The 17,047-nt window shown below is 57.3% G+C and overlaps 1 protein-coding gene across 11 annotated transcripts; it reads left to right on the top strand.

Annotated features, from left to right (window-relative positions):
• Positions 1-7,854: 7,854 nt before the first annotated feature.
• On the top strand, positions 7,855-16,527 carry PTPN7 (protein tyrosine phosphatase non-receptor type 7). Of its 11 annotated transcripts, none has more exons than XM_015884813.3 (10): positions 7,855-8,443; positions 11,458-11,683; positions 11,797-11,980; positions 12,240-12,324; positions 12,717-12,793; positions 13,473-13,610; positions 14,306-14,416; positions 14,791-14,948; positions 15,295-15,408; positions 15,810-16,527. In XM_015884813.3, the coding sequence occupies exons 2-10, from the start codon at positions 11,553-11,555 to the stop codon at positions 15,901-15,903; spliced, it is 1,092 nt and encodes a 363-aa protein (XP_015740299.2). In that variant the 5' UTR covers positions 7,855-8,443; positions 11,458-11,552; the 3' UTR covers positions 15,904-16,527. The 11 variants fall into 11 exon arrangements, with proteins under 11 accessions (XP_015740299.2, XP_085382851.1, XP_085382844.1 ...); XM_085526725.1 differs by having other exon boundaries at positions 7,898-8,443; positions 11,492-11,683; XM_085526718.1 differs by having other exon boundaries at positions 7,898-8,443; positions 16,162-16,527.
• Positions 16,528-17,047: the final 520 nt, after the last annotated feature.

Below are 17,047 nucleotides of genomic sequence, written 5' to 3'. Positions count from 1 at the left end.
AAGTGATGCATCTGCTCAAGTGGTTAAAAGCTCTTAGGGACCCCCAGTAGATATTTGGGACCGCCGTACATTAGCATCAGGGGAAACCCATCAAGTCACATTGCCGACATGGGTCAGCACAGCTGGGGATACCCATCCTGATGCTAAGGAGCTGGGTCAGCACTTCTACATCTGTCAGTAGCTGAGTACAGGGCAGATGCCCACAGGGGCTGTCATTGTGTCTCCCAGCCACTTGCAGGGGGTGGGAATCCCCTTCCAGAAACTGAGGCAGAAACTTTGGTGCTGACAGTGGGCAGGGGGGCTGTTTTCCAAGGCCCCTTTCCAGTGCTGGATGTCTGCAGCCAGCTGGGAGGGGGCTGGAGCTCCCCACTACAGCAATGCATGGCTAGGATTACCCGGGGGCCCAGGTAGGGAGCCTGGAGGCTATAGCTGGACCAGATGCAGTTGCAAAGTGGCTTTGGCTGATTCTATCTTCCCACACACCCTGACATTGGGCCTCACAGAGTGACTCCACAGCATGGCTGGGGACACAGGGCTGCTTCCTCAGGGTGGACCTGGAGGGAGGCAGGGGATGCAGGGAGGGCAGGGATTAAGTGGAGGAGCCGGCAGCTGGTGGAGGGGGTTTGGATGGAGAGCTCAGCTTGATGGGAGCTCTGATCCGGAGAGCTGGGGATGGAGGACCCTGAAAAGAGATCATGCATCTCTCATTGTGGGTGACAGGAGCTGGTGTGCCCAGCAGTGGCACAGATGGGAGATTTTCCTGGGCTGCAGACTCGAGGTGGGGCTCATTTAGCTTCCAAGCAAACCAGAGAGCTCTGGGCCAGCCAGAAAACAGCCCCTTTCCCTGGAAGTCCTGGAAGCTGCCAGCCCTAAGATTGCCCTGGGAGCTCAGCTGGGCCCACCTGCACTCACTGTGCCCATCCAGACCCTCCATCCTTGTTTCACACACCCCTGGAACAGATTTGAGGGCTGCTCAAATCAGTGCTTCCATTGCTGAGGTGAAAACCCTTCCTGGCTGCCAGCACCCTTCTTGCATAGGGCAAGCAGAGCTGGCACCCTGCTGGCCTCGGGGACACATCCATCCCACCCCCAGCAACTTCAGCTCAGGGCTGTGCCTGTGGTGCAGACCAGCCCAGAGTGCTGCCAGGAGCCAAATCCAAGCTCTATTCCCGGCGCCACGGGGCTCAGCAGCTTCTCATGCTGATGGATAAGCTGCTCATTATGAGCCAGCACTGCCTTCTGTGTGGCCACCCCAATGCCTCTGTGCCACCGCAGCGGGGATGCAGGGGAAGACACCGTCAGCTGGGGATGCCAGAGCCCCCATGCGGTTCCCCCCGATGGTGAAGCCTTTAGCTATTCCAGACCCAAAAACAACTGCAGAAGGTTTCTCCACCCAGTGGCTGGAAGCAGGCCTGGAAACACTGGGGGCTGCCGAGTCATCACATTTTCCAGCAGCAAAGGCTACCGCAAGGCGTAGGGGGAGGGTGGATGCCCAGCAGACCATGAGCACTGGAATGCTGGAGCCCTTTACATTCTGTGCCCTTTGTGCCCTGGGAATGGTGCTGGTGGCACAGAGCTCATCCCTGGCACTCTGCATCACCCCATGGTACAGACACTGGTGCCACAGCAACCAGGCTGGGAGCAGCTCTGGGGCTCCTTCCCTGCCTCCAGCCCACAGCAGTGTCCCTCAGCTCCCAGCTCCCAGTCAGTCTCTCCTCATGCCCATGAGCACCGTGGGCTGCCCCAGGCCATGATTTCTCCCTGCTGCCAACTGCAAACACTGAGCACTGCCTAGTGCTGCAAGGGAGGAACAAGGGGAACAGGGTGCATCCCTGCAGGGGATGCAGGTACTGTTGGGATCTCTCTCTCTGTGAGGTTCACATGCTGAAGGGCCAGGACCCTGAGCTCCACAGCCCCACGATGCCCTCACTCCAACCCCTTGCAGGTATTTGATGATTTCCATGCTGAAATCTGCCTGAGCTCTGCCTTCTGCCCCACACCTTCCAGCACTGGAGCTCTTCCCATTTTGCAGGGCAGAGCTGTGCCCAGAGCTGGGCATGAGGACACCAGGAAGCCGAGGGGGATGGAAGCAAGTCCCGCATAAGGCAATGCTCTGCACCCCCTGACTGCTGCTGGTGACAGAAAGGACCTGGCAGCAGCACCTGGGATGCCTGCGAGCATCAACCCAGCCGGGAAGAGCAGAGCTGCGGGTGACTCAGAGCACACCCAGCAAGCCGGCAGAGCCGGGCAGACCTGCTTTGCCCTCCTGGGGTGTGGGTGACTCTACAGAGGCTGAACAGGCTCAGTCCCCTTCCCCTGGTTGAAGCAAGAGTCACAGCAAAGGGAGGGCTTGGAGCAGCCTGCACCAAGGGCAGCACCTCTAAAAGCCTTCAGGCCATCGCCAGTGACCCCACTGGGCTCTGCTCCCACCCTGGGAAGCAGTGCTGGCGGGCAATGCACAGTATGCAGGCTGATGCTGAAGCTACACTGTGCTGCCAGGATAACTGCACCCACAGATCCAGGAATGTGCTTCTGGCAATGCTGTGAGCAGCTCCCGGAGCCCTGCACTAGACATGCAGGGAACCCAAGGCCCTCATGTAACATCACCGGCACACCTACAGGAGCTCCCCCATCCACTGCAGCCCACCCCAGGGCAAGAGTTTTGCCCGCGCTGTGCCATTTAGTGTGGGAGCATTCACACTCCATTCCCACCGCGTGCATCCTGGCTTCATGTGGGCAAGGAGATGGGGAGAGGAGTGACCCCGGTACCTGTGCTGCTGGATGTCCCTGCTGTGCTCCTCATCCCGTCCCCGTGCACGGCGCTGCCTTGGTGCTCTCCCACTCACTGTTTGCTCCTGCGTGTGCACAGCTCTGACGCTCAAGTCTGGGCTGGTCCATGGGCAGGCCCGCCTGGGCTGGCCCTGCGGCTGCGGGATGCCATGGGAATGGGATCAGTGCCATGGAGATGTGTCTGGCAGCCCCACAGCTCAGGGGGCTGCACCACAGGGAGGGCAGTGCTGCAGGTGAGGGCTGGGCATGGCTCACAGCCCCCTGCACCATGAGCACCATGGGTGGTGGGCAGATGCTGTGATGGGACCTTTGCAGACAGTAAGCATCCCGTTGTGTTGCCATTGCAGGGGGACAGGGAGGGCTCTGAGGCCACAGCGCAGCCAGCACGGGCATCCAATCTCATGCTCCATCCCTGGAGATATCTGTGGGCTGTGATGAGCTTCGGTTCACTGCCCTGAGTCCCATCAGAGCCTGGAGTGAGAGCCCCTCGCTGCCTCATTGCTCCTCTTCAAGGAGATGTGGAAGAAGGAGGGTCAGAATGTTGGCTGGGGAGCTCCCAGAGCATCCCAGGAAGGCACTGCCACGTCCTCACCACAGGCTCTGGGCTCCTGGCAGTGGTTTGGAGGAAAGCCATGCCAATGGGAGCAGCTCCCAAGGACCCTTCTGTCACCTCAGTGGATGCAGCCGGAGGAGATGTGAGAGCCCTGAGCACGAGGACACAGCCAAATGCACCACCTGCAGCTCATGTCTCAGGGCTCTTCACCAGCAGGTCCACCTGGCTTAGCCCCATGCAGGAGCAGTGAGTTTCTTCCACCCCCAGCTTGGCAAAATCTCTGCAGAGAAAAAGGAGAGGGCCAGCAGCACCAGCTCCATCCAAAGCAGCCCATCTGCATGGGAGGGAAGCAGGGAAGCTTTGGACACCACTGCAGCTTGCAAAAAACACAAGCTCCAAATTCGGAAAGCAGCTCAGCTTCCAAACAGCGCCATGAACTGAAAAGCTCACCTCAAAATGAAACCATCCCTGGCCTTTGGTTCCAAGCTTCCTGTGTCTGAACAAACTTGAAGGGCGGCTGTATTTGCACACAGAAGGGTTTGGTTTGGGGAGAAAGGTCTATCTTTTCTTTTTTCTTTTTGCAGGAGTAAACACAGACCCTCCCCATCCTCTGTGCCTGCAGGCAGGAGCAGCTCAGGGCAAAGGCAGGGCGACGTCCTATCTTGTTCCCTGGCTGCTTTCCCTCCTCTCTCTAGCAGCAATGGCTGCACAACCGCCGCACTGCGCTGCCAATATTCTCACTCCATCCAACACAGCACCCACCCCACAGGCAGAGGCACACTGCTCTCCCCAGCTGCTGCTTTTTGGGTCGTTTCTTGGACATGGTGCTGGCGATTGCTGAAGGGTTTGCTGGCAGCTCTGCCTTATCCCCGCTGGGTGCAGCAATTCTGGGGCAGTGGTGAAGTATTGGCAGAGGGATGTACAACCACCATTGCCTGCTGGCTGCCTCCTCCCAGAGCCCTCTGTAGTCCTTGTTCCTTCAGTCTGAGCTGCTCAACTCTGGCTGATGGGACGATCCATGGGGTCCTGCAGAGCAATGCGGAGCTCCACTCTGATTTCATGGCCCCAGGGACGTGTCCATTGAGTTGACCTTGGGTCTGATCAACCATCAGATGCTGTGGGTGTCTCTGTTCATCACAGGGAGTTGGACCTGATGACCTTTAAGGGTCCCTTCCAACTCAAACCATTCTATGAATCTAAGACTGCTGTAGGGGTATGGAGGTTCCATTAGAGATATTCCAGATGCTATGACGGAGATCTGAGCCCTGTTCTTAGCTCTGGCAAGAGCAATTCTCACCTCTGAGCTGACACAGCTGCCCTGCTTCAATTTACCCTCTGTGCATGGGGCAGCACAGAGCTGCTGTGCTGCTGAAGGGGAAGGAGGGCAGCGGGCTGGACGCTGGTAATGAGGGAGGCACACATGAGCAGGGGGTTTGGTATCTGGGCCACAAAGCCACGCTGTCATGCCTGTCTTGTGGGCATTGCGGCTGTGGGTCCAGAGCTGCTCCAGGACTCAGTGTGATCAGCTGGTCTGCTTGGCTGGGAGAGCCTAAAACAACAAAGACTGCGGAGTAAGGGAGCGTCTAGCTGCTTTTTCCTGGTCAGATGGTTTCCTGTTTTCCAAGCAGCTCCTCCAGCTCCACTGGGGCAGAGGACTTGTCCACGCAGACCTCTGCCCTGCAGTGTGCCCTCACTAGGGAGACAAGCTGCTTCTGACAGCACAGAAAGAGCTCCTGGATCAGCAAGAGCTGCAGCAGAGACCTGTAGCAGCAGACTGCATTGGGCTCTTCTCTCTGGGATGAAAGTGTGTCATGAGCATGGTGCTGCCTTGGCTAACCCCAGCTTTGGACCTACAAGGCTGCAAGGTCAGCAGGTGAGGCAGAAATGTGTTGGGGTCCCAAGCAGCAGTGCATGCATTTGAGGTCATCTGCATGGTAGCATTGCTCCCCAACACCCCTACATCCCACTGCCCTCTGACCCCCATGCACAGCCCCTTCATCCCCACTGCTTCTTCCTCTGCCCTTCCCTCTGCCCCCTACAGGGACAGGCACAGATATCTGTTTGGCTGACAAACATCCTCTTCCCCCTCTTCTGCTGAGCATCATGAACAAAATAAGGCTGTTGGCAGAGAGTCTGCGCTGAAAGCCAGGCTGTAAGCATCCATGCATGGGGACAGCCCAAGCCCTGGAGAGGGGACAGGCAGAGCAGACACCAACACGTGGGATGACTGTCACTGCAACAGGGGACCCCTCATGGTCTGTCCTGCATCCATGACCCTGACAGCATCACAAAACTGGCTGGGGTTGGGATGGAGAGCTGGGCAGATATTTGTGCCCATTTCTACCCCCTCTTTGTTTGGGGTCTCCTGGGAGCACTCATGGCTTCGGAAGCAGCGGGATGTTGTCCATGTTGGGCCAGCCCAAAGAATCATCCAATCACAGAATGATAAAATCATGGAAGCACCAACTCACAGAAGCATAGAATCACAAAATCATAGACTCACATGATCACAGAACCACAGAATACCCCACATAGGAGGGCACTCACAAACATCACAGTGCCAGGCCCACGTAATGGCAGACACGTCTGGGCTGTGTGCTGGAGGAGCTGCACGCTGCAGCCCACGCATTCGCAGCATTGCTGCCCTCTGGCTGCATCAGCACATCCTTGTTGAGCCCCTGCAGTGCACAGCAATGCAGGGAGCTCCTCTGGGATGTGCTGTAGGGTGACAGCCTGCCAGGCTGGGTGCTGGCACCCCAAGGCCAAAGCGTAGGACTGAGGACTTGAACTTTGGGAATTTGCCTCCTTTGCAAGTGCCATTTATCTCACACAATGCCCACTGTCTGCATGCAGGGTCTGCCTTTAGGGTGTGCCCTATGAGGCAGGATCACAGAATCAGAGAATCATTTGAGTTGTAACGGGTCTTTAAAGCCCATCTGGTCCAACTCCCTACGATCAACAGGCACACCTACACCTCAGTTAGGTGCTCAGAGCCCCATCCAGCACAGACACCCACAGCTGGTGCACAGCCCCATGTCCAGGTGGGTTTGAAGATGCCTGAGGAGGGAACCCCACAGCCTGTCTGGTCCCTTTGCAATGCTCCTGATGGTCACAGGGACCCTCCTGGGCTCTCATTAGCACCCAGTTCCCCCTGCCCTGCTGCTGGGCTCTATCTCTCTGCCCTTCTCTACAGGCATTTATGGCCATGGATGGGATCCTGAGACTCTTCTGCTCCAGCTGGAGCAGCCCCAGCTCTCTCAGCCTTTCCTCACAGAGGAGATGTTCCAGTTCTTTGACCACCTCAGCACTTCAAGTGCAGCCTCACCAATGCTGGCCTACTCATAGTCTGTCACTTTAAAAGAGAGAACAGAGTGCAAAGATCTGGAAAACATGGCCTTAATTGAAAGATCCATTGGGACCCGGCTGCTCAGCTTGCCCAAGAAAAGAGGAAGAGGCACTGGGGTGAGTTGTGCAACCATTTGCTTGGAGGGAAGGACACGTCAGCAGCCGAGAGCCGGAGGGGCTGCACTCTGGGGTCACCTCCACCCAATGGCACTGGTTTGCTGGGTAGCCCCTCATGCCCACAGGCACGGCTTCCTGCAGAAGCTGCAGGCAATTCCCTGCTGCTTTGAGCCGCACCAGATCCACAGCTCTGACCTGCAGGGCTCACACCGGGCTCGGTGTGCACTCAGTGTCACACACACGCCGTGTTTCAGCCAGGTTCAGAAGCTGAACCCCCATGGACTGCCAAAGTCAGCATCTGCTTGGCTCGCTGCACCTCTCACCACCGGACGTTGGCTATTTTTAACTGCCCCCTGTTTGCTTTTTTCTCTCCTGCTGTTACGGTGGGGTTGGAGGGGCTCTGTGTGCTCTTTGTGAGCAGCTCACTGCTGATCCCAGGCCAGATAGACCTGTGGAAAGCCAGCACTGCTCCCCCAGCCCAGTGGTGCGTGGGCGCAGCAAAAATGGAAGTGGCTGCTTCTAACCGCTTCCTTTCTCTCTGGGTCTCTCTCTCCTTTCTGCCCCTCCTGACAACTTTGTTTCCTGTTATTGATAACGGCCTCTGCACCCGCTCAGAGGTCACCACGCTCTGTGCCCCCCGCGGGCTGCACCAAGGGGTGCATAAGGTGCACAATAAGGTGCCCATATCCAAACATCACTGCTGGGAATAAGGCAACTCCACAGCAGGAGGACGCCTCTCCAGGGGCTGCCCTGTGCCCACGCAGCCCTATTAACCCCAGGTAGCTCCAGCTGCATCGCTGCCAGCCCCAAGCACACGGCAATGATGGGCACTGCTTTACCTCTGCTCTCCCTTTGCAAATCGGAGGGCAGCTCGGCTTGTTTGCAAGAGACATAGGAAACAAAAAGTAGTTCTGCTCAGAAGGAAAAACAAACAGCAAAGAAGAAATCCATGCCAAAAGCCGTCCTCTTACTTCTCCTTGAGGAGAGCAGCAGTAGTGCCGGGTTGGCAAGTTCAGCTGCAGATACCTTAAAAAAATTAACCAGCACTTCCAGACAGAGCCGGGCAGCGGCAGGAGCAAAGCCTGCACCGGCAGACTGCGTCCCTGCAAGCAGTGGGAAGGTCACACGCCGCTCCCACCCCTCCGTCCCCAGCAGCAGACCCATGCAGGGCATGTGCGGGGGTCCGGGCTGGGAGTGGAGCAGCACCGGGAGCTCCGTGCACCCAGCGGGGCCGTCTGCACGGTGCTGAAAGCCTGGGGGTGTCCTTGGGAATGCGCTCACGCAGAGGAAGCTGCTCCAGGAAAAGCAATCTGCAGAGTGCTTGGCTGAGCTGCCGGGTGCGATGCTGAGCCCCTCCGTGCTGCGCTGCGCCCGGGCTGCTCACACCTCCTGTGCTGGCTCTGCGGGATGCTCGGGGTGATGGCACAACCCTCCGTGAACCTGCTGGGAGATGAGCAGCCCTGCCAACAGAGGCTGCTGGATGCTGAGGCGGACGCTTCACCTTCACACTCATGAGGGATGATGTTTCGGCAGAAAGGAGATGGGAACATTTCCAAAAGCCTGCAGGACATCCTGAGCTCCAAACTGTGTCAGCAGGAGCCCTGCGTGAGCACCAGACCCAAAGACGATGGAGGCCTGGTGAGAGCAGAGCATGCTGCAGTGGGTGACCCTGGGGGAGCGTGGATGTGGGGCACCATCAGAACTTCGGGTTGTGGAGCAGTGACTGCACAGTGACCCACAGTGGTGACTCTGGGGCCATGGTGCTGCTCAGAGTGGGGCTGGGGGGTGTGGGGCAGGGTTTGTGCTCAGGTTTGGGGGCAGAGATGTCAGTCCCAACCCATGACCCTAATGCACTGGTACAGCTATCTGGAAAGGACAGTCTAACCCTAACCCCAACCCTGACCCTAACTCTGACCCTAACTCACTCCTGGCACACTGAGCACCTCACCAGAGGTGGTGATGCGGTAACAGCCTCATCCCTTTCCTTTGGGATCTTCAATCAGTAGCCCCCATCACCATTCCTCATCTCAACTCCAGGCTTCATCCCCAGCTCCTGGAAGCAAACACCCCTTAGCCCCTCTGGCCTTAATCTGCCTTTGCTGCGTGACAGCAGGATCTCAATAACCCTTGGTGAGTGCTATGGGTTTGCATCAGAGCAGGAGTGAAGGAGAACGTTGGAATGATGTGAATTGTTACCCATGTTGCTCACTGCTGTGCACTGGAGATGCAGTAAGGGTGGCATGTTCCAGGGGCAGGGGCAGGAGTGAGTCAGGAGATGGACATGCAGCAGCATTCCTGTGTGAGGCAGGGAGACAGGATGATACAAGACACAGCTGTGACCTCATGTGGCCCACCCCATCCTCCATCCTCCATCCTTTACCCTTCATCCCCACCCAGCTCCACCCAATCCTCCTGCAGGTCCCCCAGCCCCAACAGCTCCTTCCTATAGGGCTGGTGGCTGTCCCATGCTCTGACATGGAAGGATGGAGAGTTGGAGGGAAGGGTAGTGCTGTTCCTTGTCCACATCGGGATGCCTTTAGTCCCCTCCAGCTGAGTTCTTTCACTCTGCATAAGGATGGGTCAGTTCCTTGGTCTGTCCCCGTGCCTGCAGAGGCTGCTGGGATCCTATCACCTGTTCATGAGACACAGGTAGTGGTGGCCCTTGTATGCTGCACCAAGCAATGGGACTGGGCAGCTCCAATCCCCTGGACGTGGAGTGGCCTGAGGCAGCATGACTGGGGTGGCAGAGGCAGATGGCAGCGGGGCCACTGCGTCCCAGAGATGGGGGAGCAGCAGGAGATGCTGCAGGGTGGGGGCAGGAGAGGAAGGAAGCGGGGCATGTGCTGTCTGTGCACGGAGCCGGGGCAGCAACAAACAGGAAGAGCAACAGGGACACGGTGGGAGGCAGTGAGCATCAACGGGCATCGCAGGAAGGATGTGCAGTGCCCCAAGGGCAGACTTGAGCTGTACCCTCCCTGAAAAGCCCCCCAGATGTTCCCTGACCTGCAGACAGCGTGTGATGGCGCCCATATGGCTGCTAAGCATGTTGATATGTGAACAAAGCAGCATTTCACTCCCCATAGCTGGGAGTGCTGTGGGATGGGGGGGATGCAGTGAGTTGGCAAAGGTCGGGGCCGTGCCGTGGCTCCCTGTGGGGTGGGGTGTGACACGAGGACGCGCTCAAACCCACCGTGCAGCTCCCTCCCATCTCTCCACGCTGGGCTGCAGATGGGCACAGAGTGCCCAGAGTGGCGATGCCCACGGAGGAGCCCCGGGGTCAGGGGGCGGCAGGGCCATGTCCGTCCACATGAGGGTGCTTTGCGTGGCTGGGGCTGCAGGCTGCCCGGCAGAGCCGAGCTGCTGCGATGTGGCCGGTTTGTGTGTGGGCGGCAGGCAGGGTGGGGGAGAAGGAGGGAGAGGAGAGGAAGCGGCAGAGGCAGCAGCTCCTTTGATAAGCAGCTTCCTGAACACTTTCAAACCCCCGGCTTCAGACCGACGTGCACAGCGCCCGTGGCCCCGTGCCGAGACGGAGCCCATGCCTTGGGGCAGCAGGTAGGCACCCCCGGGCTGCGGGCACGGCCGTGAGGGTCCCTTTGGAGAGGGGAACCCCGCAGCAGCACCAGGCCCTGGCACATGTGCTCGCTGCAGGCAGTTCAGGTGCCACCCCACGGGGATGCTGGCAGGGAGGTGGGCTGTGGGGACATGGGATGCTCTTGGGACAGATGCCAAAAGCAGCAGCTCATCCCAGGGTCCTCCTGAGTGACTTCAGCTCGGCTGGGGCCTCTCCCAGGTGTTTCCTGGGTGATACTGGGGTCCCGGCCTGCTGCTCCCAGCTATGAGGGGTGCCCATGGAGGACAGATGTGGGATCAGCCAGGATTTGACCCTGAGTGCTTCATTTCGTGCCCCGATGTGTTCCCACCCTGTACAGCCATGGCCATGCTGTGATCCTACCTGCCCCAGCCCCAGCTTCATCTGTGCCCAGTTCTCTGCAGGGCTGTCCCTGAGCCTCCAGGGCATTTGGTACCCTGCTCTGTGCCTACTGAGAGCTCTGACCTTGCAGCATCTCCATCCCATTGGGTCCATCTCTCCTCACAGAGGAAGCTGGGGAGGAGAAGGAACTTTGCCACCCTGAGCTGCTGCCTTCACCACGGGGACCTCTACCCGAAGAAGAACCAGCATCACCCCCATCTCCCTGCCAGGGGCTGCTTGGGGCTGCTGGTGGTGGAGTCCTGGCAGCCTCCTCTAGACAAACCACCCCATCACATCTTGCTCAACCATTCAGATAGAGCAGTTTCCTCTTAACAGTTTGCTGATACTTGTGGGATGCAGGAGACTGTCTCAGGGCTATTTCCCCCATCCCAGTATGTCCAAACAATAGGATCTGGCCATGACCCTCACAACGTCCTCCTCTGCTCCTCATCCCTGGGGTCTGCTGCTCTCCATGTTAAGATGGAGATGCCATCCCAACCCATCCAACCCAAAGTTCCTTCCTCCTGGTGCTACAGGCACTTTCTCTGTGCCACCCGCGGATGCTGGAGCCAGGGCAATGAGGACTCAAAACACTTCCCCTGCTTAGGGATTTTCTCATTCTGGTCCAGCGAGGGGTTCACCAGCCTCCTTGTGTCTCTCTCATCTGCCCTGTGTTTTTCAGACACTTCTCTGATGGCAACTTCTTCCCTCAGCAGCTGAGGCCCCCCCTTTTCCACTGCTCGTACTTCAGAGCAAGTGCTTCGTGGCTGCTGCAGCATGGTCCAAGCCTGCACAGTGTGCCACAGAGCTCATAACAGCAGCCTGACAGCCCGGGTGGCCACCAAAACCATGGACAAGGCGGACAAGCCCAGTCCCTCTGTGAAGAAGCACGTACGGCTCCAGGAGAGGTGAGCACAGCCAGACTTTGCACTGCCCAGCCCTAAAGCACAGCCTCCCAAACTCCCCTTCTCTGGCCTATGAGCTGTCAGGGCTCACTGGGGACCCTTTGCCTCCTTTGCAGGAGGGGCTCCAACGTGTCGCTGGTGCTGGACATGAGCTCACTCGGCAGCGTGGAGCCCATCCAGCCCGTATGCACACCACGGGACATCACGATGCAGTTCCTGAGGACATCCAGCCACGTGCTGAGGACAGAGGAGTTGCAACAGCGTGCCCAGAGCCTTGCACAGCTCCAGGAGGAGTTCTCGGTATGAGGGTGGGTGTGCAGGTGGAGGGGCACTGAGCATCTCCTGTTTGACAGCAACTTGCTCTCCGTTGTGTTGGTGGAAAGCCTTCCTGTGCCAAGCTCTGCTCCCATCCATGAGGTGTCCCACCCCATTGGGGTGTGGATGGAGCTCACGCCAGCTCTGGTGATGCTGGGTCAGAGTCTCACTGCCTGCTGTGCCCGGTGAGGAGACACGAGCAGCACCAAGAGGGATTCCTCAAAGTTGTTCTCCCCTGCTGCAGAAAATCCCACCCAACTTCATCAGTCCGGAGGAGCTGGAGATCCCTGGACACGCCTCCAAGGACAGATACAAAACCATCCTCCCCAGTACGTGCCACTGCGTTCCTTCGTCTCACATTCCCCCACGTGCAGGGATATGTGTGTGCTGTGGGTGTCCCTGGTGTATCCTGGTGTCCCTGCTGTGCTGGTTCTGCTGCTGGCAGTTGCCTTGCAGGGGTGTAAGCCCAGCAATGGGGCGGTTTGTGGGGAGCTTCTTGGGGCATAAAGCACATCACAGGCCAGCCTGTGCTGATCCCTGCTCCATGTGGCCTTAAACATCCAAAGGGGGAGGTGTAAAGGTTGAGAAATTGGGTCATCTTCAAGCACTGCGGGAAGGATGCAGGGGGCTGGTGCTGGCAGGTGTGAGCATGGCATGGAGCTGGGTGGGAGAGCACGGCTCTGAAGGACAATCCCAGGGCACCTCTCACTGCCTCTTTCAGATCCTGAGAGCCGAGTGTGCCTCAGGAGGGCAGGGAGCCAGGAGGAAAACGGCTACATCAACGCCAACTACATCACGGTGAGCACACTGCCTGCTGGGGGGCACTTGGTGTCCCATATCTCATGGTACTGCAGGGCTGGGGGTGCTGGAGCTCTTGGTTTCTGCCCAGATAAGGTGTGTGGAGTGTGACATAGGCTGTGGAATATGGCTGAAGCTGGTTTACATTTAGCAGTGTGATTTTTGAGTGAGCAGAGCACTTGAACACGCTCCCTCCCAGATAATTCTCCATCTCCATGCACTGGTCAGTTGTCATGTGCAGGAAGCAAGCTGTGCCAATGGAGCACACCAGCCTGGTACCGACACATCCAGAAACTGCCTCTCCCCTCAGGGGGTTTGTTTCAATTCCCCAAAAAGAAAAAGGGGTGACTGTGGCTTATCTCCAGCATCCAATGAGGTCCCCAGACAGATGTCCCCAGACCCAAGGTGACTGTTGGTGTCCTCACAGCAATAACCTGGGGGTGCTTGGATGGAGCATGGGTGCACAGGACTCCATAGGCTTGCTCCTGGTTTGCTGGTCTAGGAGGATGGAGAGGACTCCTGGCAGTCCCTGGCTGACTCTGTGAAAGGATTTCAAGGGCACGTTTGGGAGGAAATAGACAGTGTAGGTCAGGCTCTCTGCTGCAGAGGACAAGCAGAGCTGGGGGGCTGAGGTGCAGACCAGGTGCCCCCTGTCCCTGAAGGGCCGTGTGCTTGGCAGGGCTATGCAGGACGTCCCCGGGAGTACATTGCCACTCAGGGGCCCATGCTGAACACCGTGACTGACTTCTGGGAGATGGTGTGGCAGGAGGAAGCACCCATCATCGTCATGATAACCGAGCTCCAGGAGCGCAAGGAGGTACTGCTGTCCCTGCTCTACAGCACCCTGACCTGGAGGGGGTGGGTAGGGAGAATAACAGCAGCAGTGGGATGGTGTGAGATCAAAGGTGGGGCTGAGCTTTGCCCTCAGAGGGCACCTTCTTGGAGGAGAGTCCCTGGGCTGCAACTTGGACCCCATCTAGCAAAGCCTCCTCTTCTCCATCAACTTCACTTGCTCTGGATGTGCTTTGCTAGATGAATAATAGGATAAAAAGAAACAGGGCAGCCTCTGGGAGCTCCCAGATACAGATCCAGGTGATGGGAACTAGCAGCTGTGCCCTGTGTGGTGGTTGCACTGCACCTTGCTGGGATTGCTGGCTCCATGCTCCAGGAACAGTGGGAGCTCACACACTCACCTGGCCCTATTTTTTGCCCCATTGCTCCCTGGCTGCTGGAGCATCCCTCAGGGCGTTTACCTGCACCTTTCACCTGGATCTAGCAGGACATGGATGGGCAAAGGTGTAGCTCCCCAGGGGCTGAAAATCACATGGCAGGGTGTGGGTAAAGTGTGCAGGGGAAGCAAGTGTTGGAAGTGGGATCTGTCCTTCCTTATCTTCCCTTTTATCAGTCCACATCCACCTTCCTCGCTTCTCCAGACCTCACAAAAGCAATGACCAAAAGGCAGCTTAGACAGCAGAGGGTGCCCAGAGCACAAATACTGCTTTCTTCCTGCAGAAATGTGTCCACTATTGGCCTGAGAAGGAAGGCACCTACGGCCCCTTCACCATCCGTGTGCAGGGGATTAACGAGTGTGCAGAGTACGTGGTCCGCAATCTGTCCATCCAGGTGGGTCCAAGCCCCGTCCTGGGGTCAGCAGGGTATTCAGCACCTGGTGGAGACCTGAAATGCCCAGGCTCTGTAGGAGGAGGAATCTGCAGAGCTCTGTCTGCTCAATGAGGTTTGCATGAAACAAGACTTGTGCAGGATGAGCCTTGGGTGTCAGCATGGAAATTGAGTGGGGCTCCTGGGCATGACTGGAACTCTCCTCAGTACATCACTCAGACACCCAAAAGTGTCCCTTGCTCCCTGGGTCTCTGGTAAAGACTCAATGAGTCAAGGAGGAGAGCAGATGAGGTGGGCACAGGCTGGGCACACAGGATGGGAACATCTCCATCTGACCCCATCTCATCTTTATTTCTCTTTCTTCTGTGCTGGAAAAGCTGGAAGGTGAATGCCGCCACATCAAACACATCCTCTTCCCTTCGTGGCCAGACCAGCAGACACCTGAGTCAGCCAAGCCCCTGCTGCACTTGGTGTCCAAAGTGGAAGAGACTCTGCAGGCTGCAGCCAGCTTGGGGCCCATTGTTGTGCACTGCAGGTAAGTGCTCAGCCCTCACCCCTGCTCCCCAGCTTGGGCTCACACCCATGATCCATTCTCCATGCAGAAATCCCAGGGCACAGCAAACCCCCAGCAGGTGTCCCCCAGCATAGGACAGAGGCACAGACTGGTTTTGTGCTTCCAGAGTGGTTGCAGGTGGGCTGAGCAGTATGGCAAGAAGCACTTGTGGTGGCAGAATGGGGCTAGCCTGAGAAAGCTGGGACTGGGACCTCTGCATCCCTATAGGGATAAATCAGGGTAGCAAAGCAGCCAAGGAGCACACCCAGCTCAGAAGGCCTAAGGTCCAGGCGCTGTGAGTGCTCAGCACAGCTGTGTCCATCTGCAGTGCAGGCATTGGTCGGACGGGCTGCTTCATTGCTACCAGGATTGGGTGCCAGCAGCTGAAGGACAAGGGAGATGTGGACATCCTGGGAATCGTGTGCCGCCTCCGCATTGACAGGTTGGTGCTCAGGCAGGTGTCCCTGGAGGATGCTGCTGGATGCAGGAGGGATGCGGGAGGTTACAGGGATGAGCATCCCAAGGAGGTGTGGAGGTGATTTGTGTTAGAAAATGGAAGGCTTTCTGAAAGATGGAGATGTGGGGACAACAAAGGATTACCCAGTGCTGGATTGGTTTTGTTGTCAGGGTTATTTTAACTCTGGGAACCCAAAGTCATGAAGGAGAGCAGCCCCGAACCCATCAGCTGCTGTGCTCCTTCCAGCTCAGCCACTGACCTCTGAAACATGGCCAGACACTCTTTGAGGAGCTCTGGGTGCATAAAGACAGGGTGGGTGACACAGGAATGTCTGTGCCATGGGAGCAGGGCTGGGGTTTTGGTGAGTGTCAGCATTTCCTTTGCAGAGGCGGGATGATCCAGACCAGTGAGCAGTACCAGTTTCTCCATCACACACTAGCCCTGTATGCTTCCCAGCTGCCAGATGCAGGGGGCCATTAGCACGGGGCTCCACCGCTTGCTGCCTCGCTCTGAACTCCCTCAGTGCCAAACCTGGGGACAACTCTGCTAAATCTGCTCCTGCTGCACCCAGCCATGAGCCTGAGCCTCCCAGAGGCTGAGCAAAGCCATTGGGATTGCGGCCCCATGACCCTCAGGGCAATGAGAGTTTGGGGTTTGCACAAGGCACGCGGCAGGATGCACTACGCAGAAGAGGACTGATGCTGAGCCTGCTAGAAATCAACAGAGCTTTTCCTCCAGCTGCACATCATCTGTGGGCAGAAGCTGGCACACACGGGGCTCACTCCCAGCACATTCCTCGATGCTATTCTTGCTGAAGACGCACCTGGAGGATTTATTCCAAAGCTGCATTGCTGGTTGCCTTCATTACATGGCCTGCTTTCCTCTCTGCCTTCAGCCATTGCCTTCCCACCTGCCTTAAAGTAGGGGATACTCTTAAGTGTGTCTGCACTTTTGCAAGCACTGTGCTCCAAGTTGTAACCCACACGAGGGTGGGGGGGTTGTTTTCTTGAGGTTGGTTTTTTTTCCTGTTGGAATCAGAGCAAAATAATACACCCATTTTGTTGTTTCTTTTTCACTGTGTAAATAGAAATGTTTCATCCTTAATTCTGCCATTCTCCTGTCATCTCAGCAGCCCAGGAAGAGAGGGAAACCCTCTGTGTGTGTCCCCACAGTCTCTCTGCATCCTTGCAGTTTTCAGGTGGTGGCCATGAGCTAACAAAGCAGAGCAAACCACACTAAGGCCTTTCCTCGCACTCACATCCAGCAGGACGTGCAACTCGTCTCATGCTTCCAGATGCCTATCAAGGAGAGAGCCGTCAGGGCAGGAGCTGTACAAAGGTTCTCCCAAGACAGGCAGAGACCCAGTAGCTGGCGAGGGGGGGGGATGTTGTAACCCCTCTCAGATTTCCTGTCGGGGCTGGGAGTTTTGCCAGATGAGCTCTCTGATGCTGATCACAATCGGTTCAGCAGTTTCCTTGTCTTTCAATCTCAATTTCTACCCACTCAATCTGTTCAAGGCACTTATCAGCCATTACCACGGCACTATCTGGGTATCTCTCAGTCCTCCCTGTATTTATTCCCCGTGCACTCCTCGGGGCCATGCTGAGCTATTGCTGTGTTATTG

The sequence above is a fragment of the Coturnix japonica genome, chromosome 38 (assembly GCF_054131305.1).
Source record: "Coturnix japonica strain WE chromosome 38, WE-NBRP24, whole genome shotgun sequence".
NCBI lineage: Eukaryota > Metazoa > Chordata > Aves > Galliformes > Phasianidae > Coturnix > Coturnix japonica.
This window is presented reverse-complemented; position numbering and strand designations above follow the sequence as displayed.